Source organism: Colletes gigas, unplaced genomic scaffold (genome assembly GCF_013123115.1).
Source record: "Colletes gigas isolate AHSC1104 unplaced genomic scaffold, ASM1312311v1 Colletes_gigas_Sc00005, whole genome shotgun sequence".
Lineage (NCBI taxonomy): Eukaryota > Metazoa > Arthropoda > Insecta > Hymenoptera > Colletidae > Colletes > Colletes gigas.
The window spans coordinates 8,221,861-8,240,439 of NW_025106634.1; the positions used below are offsets into that span (position 1 = coordinate 8,221,861).

General features: G+C 41.4%; 4 protein-coding genes across 5 annotated transcripts; all 4 read right to left on the reverse strand.

Annotated features, from left to right (window-relative positions):
• Positions 1-62: 62 nt before the first annotated feature.
• Positions 63-1,532, reverse strand: LOC122395332. 2 transcript variants are annotated; one of them, XM_043392794.1, is made up of 3 exons: positions 1,441-1,532; positions 558-869; positions 63-480 (listed from the first exon to the last, which is right to left on the reverse strand). In XM_043392794.1, exons 2-3 carry the CDS (start codon positions 861-863, stop codon positions 277-279), a joined length of 510 nt encoding a protein of 169 aa, XP_043248729.1. In that variant the 5' UTR covers positions 864-869; positions 1,441-1,532; the 3' UTR covers positions 63-276. The 2 variants fall into 2 exon arrangements, with proteins under 2 accessions (XP_043248729.1, XP_043248730.1); XM_043392795.1 differs by having other exon boundaries at positions 558-866; positions 1,398-1,531.
• Positions 1,533-4,071: 2,539 nt separating this feature from the next.
• LOC122395100 lies at positions 4,072-6,698 on the reverse strand. The gene is made up of 3 exons (XM_043392430.1): positions 6,552-6,698; positions 5,346-5,681; positions 4,072-5,112 (listed from the first exon to the last, which is right to left on the reverse strand). Exons 1-3 carry the CDS (start codon positions 6,567-6,569, stop codon positions 4,789-4,791), a joined length of 678 nt encoding a protein of 225 aa, XP_043248365.1. The 5' UTR covers positions 6,570-6,698; the 3' UTR covers positions 4,072-4,788.
• Positions 6,699-9,129: 2,431 nt separating this feature from the next.
• On the reverse strand, positions 9,130-12,119 carry LOC122395128. The gene is made up of 5 exons (XM_043392487.1): positions 11,970-12,119; positions 11,374-11,628; positions 10,449-10,616; positions 9,885-10,262; positions 9,130-9,651 (listed from the first exon to the last, which is right to left on the reverse strand). Exons 1-5 carry the CDS (start codon positions 11,982-11,984, stop codon positions 9,367-9,369), a joined length of 1,101 nt encoding a protein of 366 aa, XP_043248422.1. The 5' UTR covers positions 11,985-12,119; the 3' UTR covers positions 9,130-9,366.
• Positions 12,120-13,992: 1,873 nt separating this feature from the next.
• Positions 13,993-14,662, reverse strand: LOC122395237. Its single transcript, XM_043392665.1, has one exon. The coding sequence runs from the start codon at positions 14,627-14,629 to the stop codon at positions 14,315-14,317; it is 315 nt and encodes a 104-aa protein (XP_043248600.1). The 5' UTR covers positions 14,630-14,662; the 3' UTR covers positions 13,993-14,314.
• Positions 14,663-18,579: the final 3,917 nt, after the last annotated feature.

Below are 18,579 nucleotides of genomic sequence, written 5' to 3' on the forward strand. Positions count from 1 at the left end.
TATTTACGATCGTTTCTTTCTACTTCGGGTAGAGTTCATTTTTATAAGTAAAATAAAGCATCTCCAAAAGCTATGCATGTCGCATAAAGTTATTTTACTAGTTTTATACAATCACGTTGAAAAAGAATCTATTTTTCTTATTATATCTAACAAGCGAACGACCAAAGAATCGACTACAGAGTTAGGTAAGTTTTATAACAAATAAAAATATCAAGCTCTCTTACGTAAGTTACCCTTGTTATTACCTTCTCCCGTGTTGTTAATTATTGTTAATGTTTAATTGCTCGCTATTCTAACGTCGATGAGCCCTTCCCCACCATGAGAACTAGGTTCCTCCGTCTCACAATCAGGCTCGGGAGTAGCTGTGGACGTTGTCGAAGGAGGTGCATTAGTATTTCCATTTTGATTTTGCCACCATTCGTTCAAGTGTTGTTGCTGGTCATACGCTGTCTGTACTCCAGCGACGGTGGTAATAATCATCTGCGATTGATTTACTCCATCAAACAAGTTAAATCTGTATTGTAACAGTACTCAAGCCCTGTTTCTATGTAACGTACCATGTTTTCTGATTTCGGATCGCGACAAACCCATTCAGCGTTGCTGATATCGATAGCAGGAATCTGTGGTTGCTGTTGAGGGAACCAGTGATGCGGATGGCGTCTTTCTAATCCGTGGAAAGGAAACGGAGGAAGCGGCCGTCCAATCATTCGGAATCCGTGTTTAGGTTTCAGAGACGGTTCCCTTGGCGGCACATTCATCTGCCCTGGATAAAACGGTCCTGTCGGCTCTCTATCATTCTCCCCCCAAATAACGTGGCCTTCGACCATCGACACTAACAGGATCACGGTGACTATCGCTTTCATATTCTGGAAAACGTTCGATTCATTTTTATTGAATAATACATTTTAAATCTTTGGGTCGTCCTCCACCATCGGAATCGATTTACCCAACCGATTCTGATACACGCGACTGAGAATAATCGCTCCCAGCTGACTTCAATAAAAGCGATTGAAAGACAATCTAGCTCAAGTGATTTTAATAACAGTAATTGGAAGAGGATCTTACGCGGCTGCTTTGATCAGAGCGATTGGGAAAGAATCGTTTTCAGCTGATTTTAATAACGATAATTGAAAGGGAATCCCTCGAGTGTCGTTCGAGGAACCGGCGTGCGTTGCAGAGAGCAATACGGAGTACGATAGGGACACTTGACGATCAAGGCAAATGACGCAAGCCGTTTAAAAAGCACCGAAGGTCGAGGCGCGTTATCGATCAAGATCGAAGATTCGACGGGGAACCACCGAATTCCGTCGAAACGTCGGCGCCTTTTATGGCGGGACACTTTACGTATTTACACGCGCGTACGAACCTAACCGATCAGTAAACATTATTAAACGTACGTGATTTCTATTTTTTTCTGCTTTTGCTCTTACGGAAATATTATTTCACGTTGTGTTCGATCTTTACGCGACAAAGTATTCCGTGCTTATGACGATGACAACGGAAAGCTTACAAAACGAAGCTTCGCGTGAAACTGCGGAAATAAATGAATTTACGCACAAAGACGATAATTTATTTTAATTTATACCGGATACCGGCGAACATCAGCGCTTAACGCGTTAAAAGGTCGTCACGGGTCGGCATACTTAGCAATCTGCTTTAATCGATCGATGATGAGCGATTCTTTAAAACGTCAAAAATTACGAAATATTCGAGGATTTTTTTTTTTTAAGGTAACCAGCTAACGTACAAACATCGAACCTTTCAGGCGTATTTGCTTGCTATTTAAACATCGTTATTAACGGTTAGTAATATTTATATTTGCAGAGCAGGTTTTACACGAAATTTCGTAAGGTTCAATTTAACTTTCACTTTCGTAGTTACAATAATATTATATATTTCTTTAATAACAACTTTTATAGCAAGATTGATAGCTAAGTTTGAGACTAGAATTGCTGTGGATTGGTGTAATTAAATTTTTAATCGTCCACTGTTTGCGCCAAGTGTTTCTCGGTTGTCGAGTCATTTTCTGAATCGTTCGCTAAAAGTAACATGCTCGACGCGAGATCAAACAATGGCGACTGTATAAGTAAGTCGAGATCCTCGCTGGGTAGCTCCTCCACCATAGACACGATTCTGGTCGTCATTGTTTTCAGAAATGCTAGTACAGCGGCCCTGCTGGCCTCCAGTTGGGCCAATTCGATGTCGATTATTGCGTTTGTTATTCGATCGTTGCCTTTCATATTCTTCAGAACGTCGAATTTCGCCGCTACGATGGCCGACACTGCGTCTATCGATGCTTTCATCGTCAGCAACCCGGCTTCTTGCAGACCACGGCCCACCGTCAGCATGTCGTTCAGAAATTTCTCGCTAGCGGCGAGTTCATTCGTGATTCTCGAACGGGAACGCGACGCCGCCATTGTAAGAAAGCCCTGCAAAAGAAAAAGTCTGTTAGAACGGTATTATCGGTATTATCGTCGAGCAAAATTCAATCGACTCCATTCGCTGTGATTACATTAATAGATATAATGTTTATTAACAGAGTATATGTATTTTAACAACAGTTTCTTGTCTACTCGCCAGGAAGAAGATCGCCTTCAACGTCTGCATATTTAGAGGATAATTCTGCCTCGAACGAATGGAACTTTAATGACGCCAGAAGCTTACCTATCCCTTTATATATTCTACATGTCCGCGATAACGCCACAAAATTACCAAATTTTTCATCCCGAGGGCATTCGTGGTAAAATTCCTGGTAAACTTTCACCTTTACCCCGGTACTTTCCATTTCTACCGTTAAATTGTCCTCGAGTCGCCTTAGAGTCTAATTATTGTACGATCTACTACGAGGAATCATTTGTTTGGAAAATATTTTGATTTTAATCGAAGCCTAGATAAAGAAACGAAACGATTTCGTTGCAAACAATGGTAAACAATGGTACAATTTAGAAAATGCAGAGACGAAGATTCTCAGTTTTCTGTGATCTTTAATTGCTCGGTGTTTGCGTCCGTTTCACTGGAAACTGTTCCATCTTGCTCGTTCAACGATGCGTCCAGTTTCTCCTTGTTTCTATTTCGATGGTGTATGTCGTCCGGGATGAACATGGCTGTCATCAGTATGGATACACCGGCAAATATCACCCACATGAACAGCTCCAACACGACCTGTTCCAGAAATTATACAACCGTACTTGGAAACTACTAAAATTCCAACGAATTGTAAACAATTTCAGAAAGAATGCGCTAAATAATGTCGAACGTACCGCGACGATGGCTCTGGCGATGGTCTTCAAGTACTCGCTCTCGTAGACGAATTCCCAGACCGCGCTGAGCAGAAGAACGCCAACGAACAGATGATCCAACGCTTTCAACGCGAGCAGACGCAGTTTTCTGTGAGACCTGTAGAAGAGGAGAGAAAGTATAGCGAAAGGGAAACAAAATAACGAAGAACAAACGATGCAGGACTCGGCAATAAATTTGTACTGACAAATCTAACCCGTTCTGGTTGTTTGATTTACGATTTTCGAAACGATCGCGTACTTTTCCATTTCGTTAGTTTCGTTCGAGCGAACCGCCTCGTTATTCTTATTATTCGCTTCGTTCTCGACGGTCAGCGCTATAACAGTTTTCCGTACGTTGCTCATCTTGTGAATCGCGACGACGTTGCTTTCCCTCGACGACAGGCAATCGATATACGTGCAATTGTACGATTGGCAATTTTATAACGCCATAACATCTCGTTACGACAGAGGCGGATTTAACAATTTTACGGACAACAGATAGTAAATATTAGAACATTTTAAACAAGAAACAATACTTTCGTATCTAGCTTTTTAAACTTTTCTGGCCCTCCTCCTAACTCTTTCCCTTCGTCACGGGGCGGGAAAGGAACTTAAATCCACCTCTGCGTTGTGAGTTCACTGAAACTCGATCGCGCGTCCGTAAATAGGATCGATAGGACGAGGGAATCAACGACCATGAATTTCTCGTCTGTTTTTGTTTTGTCCCCGACATACAGCTAGTTGCAAAAGTATCTTTCACCGATGTCGAAAATAATTAAAACAGTTTGGTTCGTTAGCAAACTATTTTACGTGTATTTTAGAGAGTTTGTAATAGGTACAAGATAGGTGGATCTCGTGCAAAGTTACAATCTAGTTATTTTGCTTATACGCATACATAAAATGTCGACTTATCTATAATCGTTAAGTACTAGTCAGCATATAGTTACACGAGTCTGAGCGTCTTAGAAGTAATCTTATCGTAATACTTTTTGGTATTGCTCGTTCATGCGTGAAATGTCCTGTGGGCGACGTTCGATCCATAGATCCGCGTTCGTTCTACATCAGACTTGGGTGAATTTTATTAAACTAATTTCCTTTTACGTTATTCCTTTCGAATTTACAATTAATCATAGCACGTAATTTCGATCATTAATCGTTGTTAATAATCGTTTTCCAGGAGCCGGAAACTCAACCGTGACAAAAAGAAAAAATCGTTGGTCGAAATTCTGGATAAGAAGATACGTCTGTGATGTCCGGCTATAAAAATATAAATATCGTCAGTCGCACAAGTCATTGTCATTGACGGAACGAATGGGAATCGTTGTTGGCATAAAACGACGGTTGCACGGTCGGTGGATCATCATTATGGTAATCGAGTCGCTCAAGGACACTCGTTACGAACTCAAACAAAATCTCGACTCTCGTTTGCATATCTCTAAACGGCCGTTTCGATCTCCGTCGCGATTCGATTATCGAGGCGTCGAGCACGGCGTCACCGGGAGAAAGGACGTCAGTAAAATGGTCGTCGTTCGTAGTAAGGCGTTCGAAACGAACGGTAGTCGTAATTAGGGTGATCCTTGTAACGATGCTGTTTCTTCGCCAGCTGTTGCCTGTAAACGAACAATGGCCTGAAGACTTTGGCGTCCTGGGCCTCCAGATCCTCCAGTTCGCCATTCAGCGATTCCTCCTCGATATCTTGCTTCGGTTCCAAGTCGATGGATCTCGATACTCTCGCGCCTGTACCCCTTCTTATCTGATAGCTGCTTGGAACCGGCACCCTTTCGATTTCTCCGTTGGTCTCTAGGTGCTCTTTGGACATCCCGTAGGCTTCGACCTGAAACGATTATTACCGATCGAAGGTTGAACATTTTCCAGCCAGTTTTAGTCAACGTTTAATAGTGGTATCGGTAGACTGCGGATCTTCATGCAAATTCATATTTTTATTAATAAAATTAGGGGCTGTCTCAACCCCTAAATATAATAATTCGTATCTTACTTTAATTTATTATATTTTTGCGTATTAAATGCATTCTGTAGTGTTTTGTCTAGTTATCGGTTTCGACGTACCGCCCGTAGAGCTCTCGGACCGAAATCATGCATTCCCTCGACATCGTCCGCCTGCGACATCCGGTCGATGCGACCGTTGCTCGCCAAAATCTTCTTCGGCATTCCGTACGCGCGAATTCCATGAAGATCCTCCTCGGAGTTTATATGAATTCTCTCCACCTTCCCGTCGAACCCAGTTTGATTCTCTATGTGCAATCTTCTGGTGTGGCTATTTGGGCGGAACTTTCTGAGAAGCCTGGCAGCCGGAAGTTCCGCATCCTCCAATCTCAGCTCGCTCGAATCCTCCGTCGAAAGTTTCCCCGCGTCCACGTCGAACGACGCGATCAAGCAGAGCAACTGGAACACGAAAATTGTTTATTTTTCACTTGAAATATTAAGCGTCGTAGAATTATTTTTCTGGTCACTTTTAATTAGGTGTAGCTGCGTTGCGGTTTAGCGATAGTCGTTATCGAAGAACCCGCAAGATTATACTTCCTCTTGCATTTATAGTCTTTGAAGGTCTCAAAATTTCCCTATCGACGCGATAAATAATGTAAAATCGTTCGATTTACAACGTGTATAAAAAAAAAGGCAAGCTTCCGTTTTCTGGATGTCGATTTTATCACTGGAACTACCGAACCAGTCAAAATTCGTAATTTCTTGTAAAATCTGTAAAAAATTCACTCGACTGAATTTTTGAAAATTTACGCGTAATTTTCTATAAGAGAATGAATGAACACTTATTTCCATTGCATTATACATTTCTTCGCGTACCTATCGTTTCAATTTCCCTTGGTACAAATAAACACACTATAACTGTCGGTAGTTCCAGTGTTAATATACAAAATGTTAATGATATTAAGTTCCTCGAGGGGAAAAAGTGTACCATGTCTTCCCCATAAATTCTTCTCGAATTAATTAGCGGGGAAACCTTATTTGTTGCATTATACATTTCTTCACATACCTATCGTTTCAGTTTTCTTGGTAGTTCTAGTGTTAAAGATCCATTAATGGATTCTAATTTACGAACGAAACGTAAAATTGATAAAATTGGCTTTGTTTCTGTAAAAATCTTTCGAGCTGCAACGCGTATCCTCGAAGAAGCAAATTTTAAATTGCGTCGCGAACAAGCTTCCGTCTTCCGGATGTCGATTTTAAAGATCCAATAAATCTAACTTTTGTTCGTTGATTTTAATTAAAATTAGGCCGATTTCGATGGCCTCTTACCATTAACGCGGTCCACATGATGCTATTCGTCTGTTTCCTCGGCGATGGTGTACGTCGTTAGCGGTTCCCGTTCGCGTCGAAACTTAAATCGCGATTGAGGGAGCAGATCGACGGAGCATCGGTTATATACGTAGCGCGGTTTATGATCTCGAAGAACGTAATCAAGCTGGTGTCACACACGCTCGAGCGGTATGCAGATTCCCTGTAGAGAGGGGAATAGTCCTGTTCGTGGTAAAAATCCAGTCTGCCGAGCTTCCAGCAGAAATCGGTGAGTCACCTTCGTGAATACCCCTCGAGCAGAGATCAGAGAAAGATGGTCGCTTCTTTTCTTCCTTCGCCGACAGGCTTTCGCGAAAGCTTGCCCGTACACCTTGGATTCATCGATTGATCGACGTTTCTTCGATTCCTCTCACCCGATAGCGGTATCGTTTGTAACTTTTCTTCATCGTTCGTAATCCGAGCCACGGAAACCGACGATCTTCCCGGAAGTTGGTCTAGGAAAATTAACGTGGGTGACAACGCGGTTCCCACGGAGATCCAAACGGTCCAAACTGTTATTCATCCTGAAATTATTACTGTTATACATTTATAATGTTCGTAACGATCCAAACTGTTATTCATCGTGAAATTATTATTATTATACATTTATAATGTTCGTAACGATCCAAACTGTTATTCATCCTGAAATTATTACTGTTATACATTTATAACGTTCGTTAAAGGGACAGAGTACTTTGCAGTAACTCTGCTTGTTCCGTTTCTCTAAGTAAATTATTTTACCGCTTCCTGGTACATAATTTCTTTAATTATATTTTCTAGGGCGCGAATGAGGCTTCGTTGCTACTTACCCCCCATAGAGTATTAGAGACGTGAAGAGTTGGGTCGATATCTCGGTTACCAAAGATTCTATCGAAAATTTCTATGGAACAGAAAGGTCTCCAAATTTAATTTCCAATAACTTTCGTTACTCACATTTTTGTTGTTAATACTAGATTTACGGACATTGATCGCACGTATATTTATTGGTACCTTTCATGTTGACGATTATCTTACAATACGATTTTTCTTTTAATTGGAATATGTATTCGTGCCATTGTATTAATCAAATTCAACGTAAATTATTAAAAAATAATATTTACGCGTTCTGCAATTTTAAATATAGAATTAGACATCCGTAAAATTGACGGTTTCCGTAAATCTAGTGTTAAAGTAACGACAAGTGCTCCTCCGGACAGGAAGTTTAATTGCAATAGCTAAAAAACATAATGCTTATTAAACCAAATAAGTGTAACGATTTTGTATTCGAAATATTGCTCTGTCATCATTTTTTTCGAGTCATTCCTATCCAAGTTCGGATGAATGCACACGATTGTCTCATAATCACAGTGAGTGATCGTTTAACACCTGCGGACACACTCTGACTAATTTGAGAAAAATGCAAGGGAAATCCTTTAGGATGCGCTACCATTTAAGCATGAATATGCAAAACAAACATAGTGTAATCGTACGAAGAATCATTGACATGCAAATTTAATGTAAAAGAATCTCGAAATCGCTTCTAAAACTAAACATTAAAACAACTCGATTAATTTACGAAGTATTTCGTGTATTTCGTGCAGAAACATAAACAATCCGTGAAAGGAAATCATGCTCTGTTTGCGCACGTTTATCCTCGAACGACTCGCGTGCAAAGAAATCTGTTACGCGCAGATTCAACGAAAGTGTCAGAAATTCTTCGTGGAATGACTCCGTGCGACGTTTATTTGGTCAAGGAGAAAAACAAAATTAGAATTTGAAGCGAATAACAGTAAATAAATTGGTACTGTCAAATAAATTAGCGCGGGGTTAATTCGAGCGCCGCTTCCGATCGTTCGTGGCCGATTTATTATACGCGTGGATCGTTTTAAAATAATGTTATTCAAATTACACTGTCGATAACGATGAATGAATAGATTTAAAAGCGAATGACTAACCGATTCCGCCCGCTGGCATTAACGACGTCGCGTTAATTGAGGTCTAGCGACGCCCCGTACGGAACACATTCGTAGAAAAACTGGTTTGCGATCGTTCGTCGTACGCTTTTAACGAGCGCAAACATCGTTAATCTTTCCGGGCGTGTAACTTCGATCGTCGTTCGATTGGATCGAGCGTGGATTATGTGGGTCTAGGTCGGGACCGTGGCTGCTACGAAAATCCTTACGGTTTTCTTGCGTTTCCGCGAGACCACGTCGCGGAGAAATATTTCATCGTTCTATGTCACAATTTCTATTCGTCGCATACCGAGGTTTCTCCCGACCACATCGATCTTCCGTTTAAATGGCAAAAAACCGACGCGCGGCTGCTCTCGTTGCCGATCTGTGGAAACTGGCACGCGTAACTGCATTTCCGTGCGGTAATAAGGTCGAATGCCTGCCGTTTAAACGAAAGAAAGTAAACGAAAAACAGTCGAACGAGCTATATTTACCACCAAGAAATACACAAACTTTATTTTCGGTTCTTAACGATATAATTATTTGCGCTCTTTTCTATAGACGAAATATAAACACTTTAGAGTAATAGTCAAAGTGTTGATTTTCATCTTTATTCATTTCCAAGATTATACAATATAAATTGCAAACAATTGGTATATCCGTAGATCCTTAACCGTCTAGATTTACAAAATGTATTTACATAAGGTCGAAGAAAAAGAAACAACGCGATTAACAAATACGTTCTTTATGATTGTAGGGGATATGTCTGCCCTGGCAGGACTAGAAACGTAATTTCTGGCTCGAAAGTAAATGGGCGAACGATGTCGGTCAGCATCCTGTCGCGTTCAGTAATCGTCGTATCGCGATCCGTACGGATAACCGCGTCTCGAATAGTAGCCGTAACCGGGATATCCGTATCTTCGGTTGCCGGTGTCGTCGTTGTATCTGGAGCGTTCCTGGGTCTCCTGCCGGTACCTGAACAACGGTCTGAAGATGATGTCCTCGGCGACGTCCATGTCGCCGGTTTGCCTCGGATATTTCGCCCCGTCGTCCTCGAACAACGGACCGACCATTTCCCATCGTGACGCCACGTCAGGTGCCAGGAGCATTCCCTGAGTCGACGAAGCGACCTGAAAACAGTATACTTATCATTGTCTCGTCCTTTTCTTGCGCCAACATTACGTACAAAACTGTTTCTCAACGCGGATAAATCGTTTTTCCAGGCGCATCGCTCGCATCGCTCGCCATTAAGGAGGAACGAGGAAGAAAACAAGAATGCTTCGGAACTTTTACTTTATTAGAAGGACTATCTTTGTACATTCGGAGCGACGACCATTTAGACGCGATTGCCCGTGGGATTTACCTCCGACGAGTGTGTCGACGGCTGCCAGGAAACTGGATCGACGGTGAGAGACGTTCCATCGATGTAGCTCTGAGCTTTGGTCTGAATCTGATCGCCGTTGTCTTTCAGGAACTGGACCTGGTTGGTCAGAGCGGCCCCGTTCAGCTGATTCGGCAAAATGGCCACTATGGGGCTGTTCACCTTTCCTTTTTCCGCGTTCGACGGATCGATGACCGCCACGATCGGCACGGCCACCTTCTTCGAGTCGTCTTCCGGCGACGTCGCCACATTGCTTAGCTTGTCTTTCAAAAATTCAGTTTTTGATCTCAATGTATCGTCGTACGGCAGCTGATTCGTGGTCTGAGTCGGTCCATTTTCGTAATCGAGAGCAGCGCCGTTCTGAAAACCCGTATAATTAATTAAATAATCGTACAGAAACGAATGGAAGCAGGAACACGGAATCTCGGTGCAACGCAAGCAATCGACGTGCATTCTCTTGCGTAATAATGTCGACGTGGTTTATCGTGGCCTACAGATGATAAAGATCTAACGATGGAATGTATACGCTGAATTATTACCCTGTACCTCGGGCGTATATCCATTCGCGTCGCGTTCGAACAATGACTGGTTTTCTGGCGAGGTGAGCTCGATGGACACTGCCTCCTCCGCTCGCTTGGCTTCCGTGATGTTCATTCGTACGTCCTCCAAGTTCTCCGTAGGGACGACCAGAAGATGCTCCCGCGTGGAGAGTACCTTAAACCCGGGTAATCGAACGTTAACAAAATGGTAGTTTCCGGCCAAGAAGCCAAATTGCGACCTTGACCCGAATTCCCGGCTCTGGGCAAACGGGATAACGATAAAAGAATTTTATTATTCTCCTTTAACCCTTTGCGCTCCGAATTATATTTCAATTCTGTTATTTGCAGCTAAGTATTTTTATTACGCTTTTAAGTGTTTTATTTGAAGCTTACGTTAACTAAAAAATCGGACAATTTAAACAAATTCAATCAAATATCTGTTTCATTTACACTACTGCTGTAGTTTGTAATTATACAAGTGTATATCTCTTTGGTTTGGAGTCACACTCGACATAGGAGTGCAAAGGGTTAAAGAAGGTCGAATATTTTAACAATTATATTTTCAGAGTAATTTAATTTATCCACTCTGGAAATACGATTGCAAAAATATTGAAGACGCGCGATGTGTACGCGAGAAGTGAAAAGGCAAAGATTTATGTTTTGAAGGAAGCGTTGCGTGGACCGTGAGCGCGATAACTACTTTCGAACGTCACGAAACAATTAAGTGACGGCCATTCGATTGTTATTGAGCGAACGACGCGTCGATTTCTATTTTTACAGTCCTCGAAATTGTTCCGACGCTTCTCCCCTTGGATCGGATTGACTTTTAAATTGGTACCGCTTATTTCCAGATATCAAGTGGAAGAAAACAATCCCTATTTTTTATTTGACGAAACCCTTTCTATTTGGAATGATTCAAGTTTCGTACGAACCTTGTTGGGATCGGTAGCAGGTAATAAATAAACTTTCTTCTTCACGACGAGTCCGTTTAACGACGAGTTGCTGGCTGCTTGGTGAACTGCGTCCTGAACGACGGGATCCTGGACGACAGCGGCTATGGTTTCGTTCTTGTCGCGAGGCGTTGGCGGTAACAGGCCCTCCAGGTCTTCAGGGTCCAGAGGTTTCGCCGTTGAAACGTTCCTCTGGAGTATCGCGATCCAGCAAATTGCAAGGTGAAGCTTGCCAATCTAAAATCAACCGCCATAATTATATTTACTATAAATATTTATTAGTATATAAATATTAAATTTATTGTTAATAGATTATGACTTATATATTAATAGATAATCTATTGATTCTATGAAACCATAGATATTTATATATTATCAAGCTATAGATATATATTTATAGGTAACTATAGATATTAAATTAATAGATTTATATAATTATTAATCAATAATTAATTAATTAATCAATTATTAATTATTAATTATTAATCATTATTATTATTATTGCTCAGCGAGCAATATCAAAAACATTAAACTCTAAGGTAAATTGTAATGCACGTTAATATTTCTACCCTGAGTACCATTTTGTGCTTCATGTTTCCAGCTTCAGCGACCCTAAGCGAGCTCCTCGAAGACACCTCCACGTCGTAAATCGTCCGTAATCTCCGTTTCGACCAAAACTTCACCGTCGTCTTTTCGAATCTGAGCAACGATAACGGTTCGCGCTGGTTTTATACCAGGTACCGAAAGAATTATCGTTGCCCTGCTAACAGACGTGAGTAACAGCCTTGCGGTACATCACTTTGGCCAGGTACACCTTGAACCTGTTGCCTGGACTTCCATCGCCTGTTTGCTCTTTCTCGATAGCAACCGCTAAATGCGTCTGTAAAATATTTCTTGGTCAACGCAATATATTTTATTAAAAGTTCATCAATTCGTTCAAAGTGTACCAAACGAATCTATTACAAATTGTTATTCACGATTTGCCACGGTGCAAGATGGCGAACAATATCTTCTAATCAGTTAATTAGTTCAAAATAAAACTGTTAGATAATTTTTTTACCATTAGTATACCATTTTCTAGAAAAGTATTATTATTGGTTTAACCATTGATAAAACTTATTTAAACGCTTATTTCTAGCAACCAGAGCTACCTGGATCCCATAGCTGGCTCGGAATTCTGTATCGCTGGTGATCTTCCGAAACTATAGCCGCACTTAGTATGTCGCTGACAATACAGTAATGTTTAGCGATCGACTTAGCAGCTACCAGCTATAAAAGAGCCAACGTCGCTTCCTGGTTACTTAGTCCTCGACATACACCCGAATACCACGCGTCTCGTCACCGAAAATCCACGATCGCGTACTTTTTCTCAAACAGTATAACAAGAGAACGAAATGAGACGCCGGGTTCTTATGCTTACAATTAGCTCGATCCTCCTGTTGACGATGGCGCAGCGTTTCGAATGCAGCGTTTCGGATGCAAGGACACCTTCGATTGCAACAGAAACGTCTGACCTGAATTCGAAGGTTGCCTCTTATGTAACCAGAACCGTCGAGGAAGTTACCGCTGAAACTGGATCGAAAGTTCGAGCTAGCTCTGAACATGGATCCTCGTCCAAAGGCATTGTCAACGACAGTCGAGTCAAGAGAGAGGAAAAGGACTATACATTGGAACCGATTACAGAGGATTCACCTGAAAGTGATTCTTCCAACACCGAAGAAGAGGATTCGAGACTGTTGGATGACGAGGAAAACGGAGGATCTGAAGACGTTGATCAGAGGCAAGATAGAACGTTGTACTCTTGGTACCATCAGCCAGTCGCCAAGAGGAGGACCTGGACCAGTTCAGAGAGCCAGCCCAAGCGTGATTTCATAAAAGTCCCGGTTTTCCCAGGAAAGTGAACTCCCAATGGAAAGAGGGATGTTTGAATGTCTGTGAATAACGCCGATATTGTTCGCCAATAAATTTGTACGCAAGGAGAAATAGAATTTGTTCGCATTTTTACATTATCATAAGAAATTTATTCGAGTTTACGTTGCCTAAAAAAAAAAAAATTGTATCACAAACTTAAATAGTTACTGCGAAGTTTGCTTTGGTGGGTAGCTCTTCGTCCTTAAAACTACGCGCTTAATTTACTTGGCTTACGCTACGGTTCTAATCTCACTCACGCTTTCGTCCTTTCATACAACGTTCTAACGATACAAAAATTTCCGTAATAGAAAACAAACGGTAGGGTCGAGGTTCGTGCACAGGAGAAGAAAACGTTCGCTGTCGGTGACGCGCGCCGCTTGTTCGCCGAATTAACAGCTTCGATATTTATACTCGTCCACTAACGAGACACTAAGTGGACGCAGCCTCACCGAAGACACGTTTACTTCCGTCTTCGAACGAATCCTCGACGTGGAACACAACTGGAGATTATTGTCATACATTTTGAAACGTATAGAGTCTGCTTCGGACCCTTATGAATTCAGAAATACAGATATTCGTCGTCCGGTTTGAGAGGGAGTGAAGTTGAAGGGTATTTCACCCGTTATATGAACTTATTTTTTACTCTCTTCAAGAATTTTAGACTCTCGTGGATCCTCTCTAAGTTTTTTTGTAATTGTTTTTAATCTCAGTCGAGAATCTTGCACTCCAGACTCTTGATCCTTCGTCAGTGTTTTAAGAATGATCCTTTGGGGTTCTAATTACCCTTGAACTTCAGCCTCCCAGATAGATCCTTTGTAAGAGTTGAACTTCTTCGATCCTCGCAGAAGGTACAGGATTCCAAAAGTGTTTACATCACTTCTAAATATATTTTTCACTTCTGCGAGGTTCTCATGGTTCCTAAGGAAGATTCTTCCTAACGTCGTGTAAGTTTCTTTGGTTTTTCCGAAATCACTGACCATTCTAGCGAGGTTTTGTCAACGTCATCGATGACTCAGAATCGATTACCGCGGCGAGCTTGTCGCACGCGTTCCCTGTACGCCAACTGTTGCCTGTAGACGAACAGTGGTCGAAGTGCATAAGTGCCAGCCGCGGTCTCCAAGTCCTGGGGCCCATCTTCTTCGTTCGCTTCGCGTTTCTCCACCACCGCGGCGCTGGCTGCGTCTTCCGGCATTCTCGAGCCGCCCAGAAGAATCGCGTACGCCATGGGGGATGACTTCTCACTAGGTTTACCGTCCAGTCCGGTCGGTTGGACCAGAACCCCGACAACGGGGCCCAAATCGTCTTCGGGCCTTACCGGGAACGCCATGGAACAACCCACCAACGTTAAGAGGACGACGACGATCACGCAGGTAGTCTGGAATAAAATATAACAATTAGTTCATGAGCTTATTTTATTATAATTTATTTCTTTTAATTTTAGCAACGGTTCACGGAAGAAAATTCTCTTGGAAACTATTAATTTTCAAGTATAGATGTCTTCGTATTTGTAAGTTTTGAAAATAATTCAGAAAATTAAATCTGCTTGACAGGAATAAATTCGAACAACTTGTCTAATTATTTTCAGCGGTGCAAGGGACCGAGGACTGGGCCCAATAATGTTAACACTTACCATCTTGGTGTTTCTATCGAAGGTTTCTTTCTGTGTAGTCCAAGTAATGATCTTGCTGTCTTGATCACTGAGATCTTAACCGATGTAACCGATTGTTTCGTTGGGAACAGCAAAGTGTATCTTGAAAAACGAGAAAAGAGACTGTGAAAGTGCTCGTGTGGATGCGCTGTGATTGCTCTACGGCAGGTTTATGCCCCACGAAAGCATCCTTGCTGCATTTATACGAAACAATGACGTCAAACGGGAGCACGCTAATCGTACAGTGACGTATCGCGGCAGGTGATAAACGACCTGGTAAACTAGAAAGACCGATGCGTTCTTGGCTACGTGCATCCTCGTTGCTGCACCGGGATATAGCTTCTTGTTTTCTTCGGAGCGGAGGATGGCGCCGCGAAAAGGGGCGACAGGGGTCCAACGACGTTGCGCGTCGGTTTTGCTAATCAACTGCGCAGTACGCGGAGGCCGTAAAGTGACCTAGACGAAATAAAAATATTGAATTTTGATCAATCACAAACGTTACGCCGTAGATCCTTTTCTAACCAAAATAAACGTGAAGATGTAGGATCAAACGGTTCTCGGTTTCATAGATTTACACCAGTGTTAGCTATTTTACTTCACTTCCTTCCATCATGGATATTTATACAATAGGAAAGGTGTGGTACAATTATTTTCTCCACTAAAATGTTCACAGTTTAACCATTTATACCAGTGTTGTGTATTTCAGTTACAGAGAGGAAGGTACGAAACTTTTTACATAATATATTGAACTTAAAAATCCAGAAGAATATCCAATAGTATTAAATATGAATCAATGGATTGTGTGTACAAGCTTCTCCAAGGTAACGACCTTAGACTGTTTATGTGTCCTTTTTCTGCAACTTTACAAGGTTTGCAATCTTCTCATCCACAGTCCTTGTACATGTTTTATCTACCATTTAACAAGCAGTCGAGCGCAGAATGAGAACACGACCTCCAAACGACCTTAAATACAAAAGAATTCAAATGTTATGCACGTATACACGCATCCTCTGATTCTATATCAATGCATTAAAGAATAACAGCTTTTTTATTCTTTTATTCCGTGTATTTGCGTTGCTTGTATGTCGAAGATGTCTTTGAGAAGCATGATTTTGACCGTCTGGATTCTGACGTTGGCCACTGTGCGTCATTCGGTGTAAGACTTTCGATGTGCAATTAACAGGGACCGTTTCACCGTCATGAATCATTTTTCTGTTTACACGGAAGATGATGCGTACGATTTTCGTAGGAATTACGCAACATGGACGCCCACGGCTGCGCGCTTGAACGATATTCCTCTCGAAGGTTGTAACGATTGTTTACGCGCCAAAGTCACACGTCGTCAGTCACGAGCAAGTTGGACACCTGACTCGGGGGAAACACACCGACCTGTCCCTTAGACCAGAACTTCTTAACACTTTGCCAACCGCGCACAATTTCGAAACTGTACGTAGAAACATTGTTTTACTTTAAGTGTCTATAACTCCTAGAATAAGAAATTTTTTAAACAGTACTCATTTTGTAACTGGGTGAACTAATCATGGACAAATTTTCTTGAATTATCAAACTATAATTTGCTGTTGATTTCATGTTGGTTGTTTAAAATTAAATCAAATACTATCTTCTGTGTAATTTTATTGCTGAGAATTATTTTTTAAATTAACTGTTTTTCTTAAATATAAATATCACAGTGGTATAAGTGTACTTTATACCTCATAAAATATATTCCTTCGTACGCTATCGCCGGAAGTCTCTTTCTTCGGGTAGACGGGCGGCCATGTTTGTATTTCTAAGTAGAGACGTGATCCAATCTTCGTCAGCTCTCCCAGCCATAATCACACTTGCCTTCCACAATCACTCTTCCATTTACTTCTTCATTCTTACAAGCTTAAGAACTGATTAATTTTCCTTCACCCTACGATACTTAATAATAATAAAACACTGGTACCCAACCTGTAGGTCGTAGAGCGTATATTCTCAGTAATTATTTATTTAAACGTAGCACTAATTTCTGCTAAACGAAAGCAAAGGAAACATCAACAAAATATTCGTTAAATTAGAATTATCCGAAACGTCTATTTTTAATGTAATTTTTTTTGTCATACTAAAAATGCTTTTTTATGAAATCTGTTTAGAGGGTAGTCGCAGATTATGCGACTTCGAGGATTTACTGTAACGAAATCCTCATCCTACCGGTTTGAGATTCCACAACGATCCAATAGGAACGATTTTAAAGGACTTCCGAGTTTCCATTACTTTGAGCATGATCTTCTCTCGTTCGTTTCCAAGATTAGGGGGGAAAGGATCAATTTGCATTAAATGATCACGTCCTCCGTCGCCGTGTCGGAGGAATCGTGACCGTCGAATCAAGCGTAGCTTCAGTGTACCAAACAAATCGATTTATTTCCTCAGTTAAGCATTCATTGTGTCTGAATAAATAGCATTCCGCTTCTTTAGTTGGTTGTAAAAACGACTCGAAAGTAACGAACGGACTGTGTTATTCGAGGGCACTTTTAAACGCGATCTCGCCGCGGGTTTCTTAGAAATTTTTTTTTTATTTTTTTTTTTATTTTTTAGATCGCAGGTTCGGCCTCCTCGTGCACGGATTCGCTGGTTTCGGTAGTTTCGCTTTTAGATCTGAAAGAAATCACCAGATGAGGGTCTTTCGAGGCTGAAGGGAAGACAAGTACGAGAATTAACAAGCGCAAGACAGGCGTTAGTTCAGTTACGCGAACGTTAGAAACGCGTTGTTCGTATTAGAAATGTGTTAGTAGCGCGAACAAGGTCCTAGATCGTACTCATACCGATCTTCCCGCTGGGATTGTTAGGTGAAAATTGACGGGGGTGTAGAGAGGTGGGGGGGGGGCGATCGACGAGATTCAGAGTCAGATTCGTTATAGAAATTAACAAATACATAAAATAAAACGAAATCGAGGAGCGGGAAAATTTAATCTTTATATATCAACCCCTTTGCTATACAATGCTGTTCAAAGGGTTAATAATCTTCGCGATACCTTGGAAGAGATTCGAAATATTTAAAGCATTTTTCGTACTAAATCGAAGTAAGATTCTGGTCTATTAAAAAACTCATAAAAATTTATAATCGGTTATCGATTCATTTCCAATAGAACAGTAATCTTATCTTGCTTACGTGCTACGGCGTAACGAATATTTAACCTAACAGTGTCTAGAGTATCTTACAAGAGTCTGGTTGAAAAATGTTTTAAAGCTGTGTTTCGTATTTTCCAGCTCCTCGGAGTTTGTAATGTGCAACCGAATCGAACGAATCCGTAGCCCCGAAGCTCGTCGTTTGGTCGCGTTAGTAAAGAGGCGTGTGGGAGTGGAATAAAAAAAGTTCGGAAAGTACGAAAAAATCCTTTCCTGTATTGATCGATCTAATACGCAACGGGGTATTCTCGTCTACGAGTCTCTCTACATGGGATCGAAAGAAGAAAAGAAAAAGAGAGAAAAAGAATGAATGCGTCTTGCGAGAGCGTCGTGACGTTCTAGTCCGCTCTGTTCGTTATTTCCGTTTCTTTTCTCCATCTTGTTTTCCTTCTTCAATGCGAATAACAATTTTTATTGCGTGCAAGCGTACGAAAACGTCATGCTATCCGGTTTACTCGTCT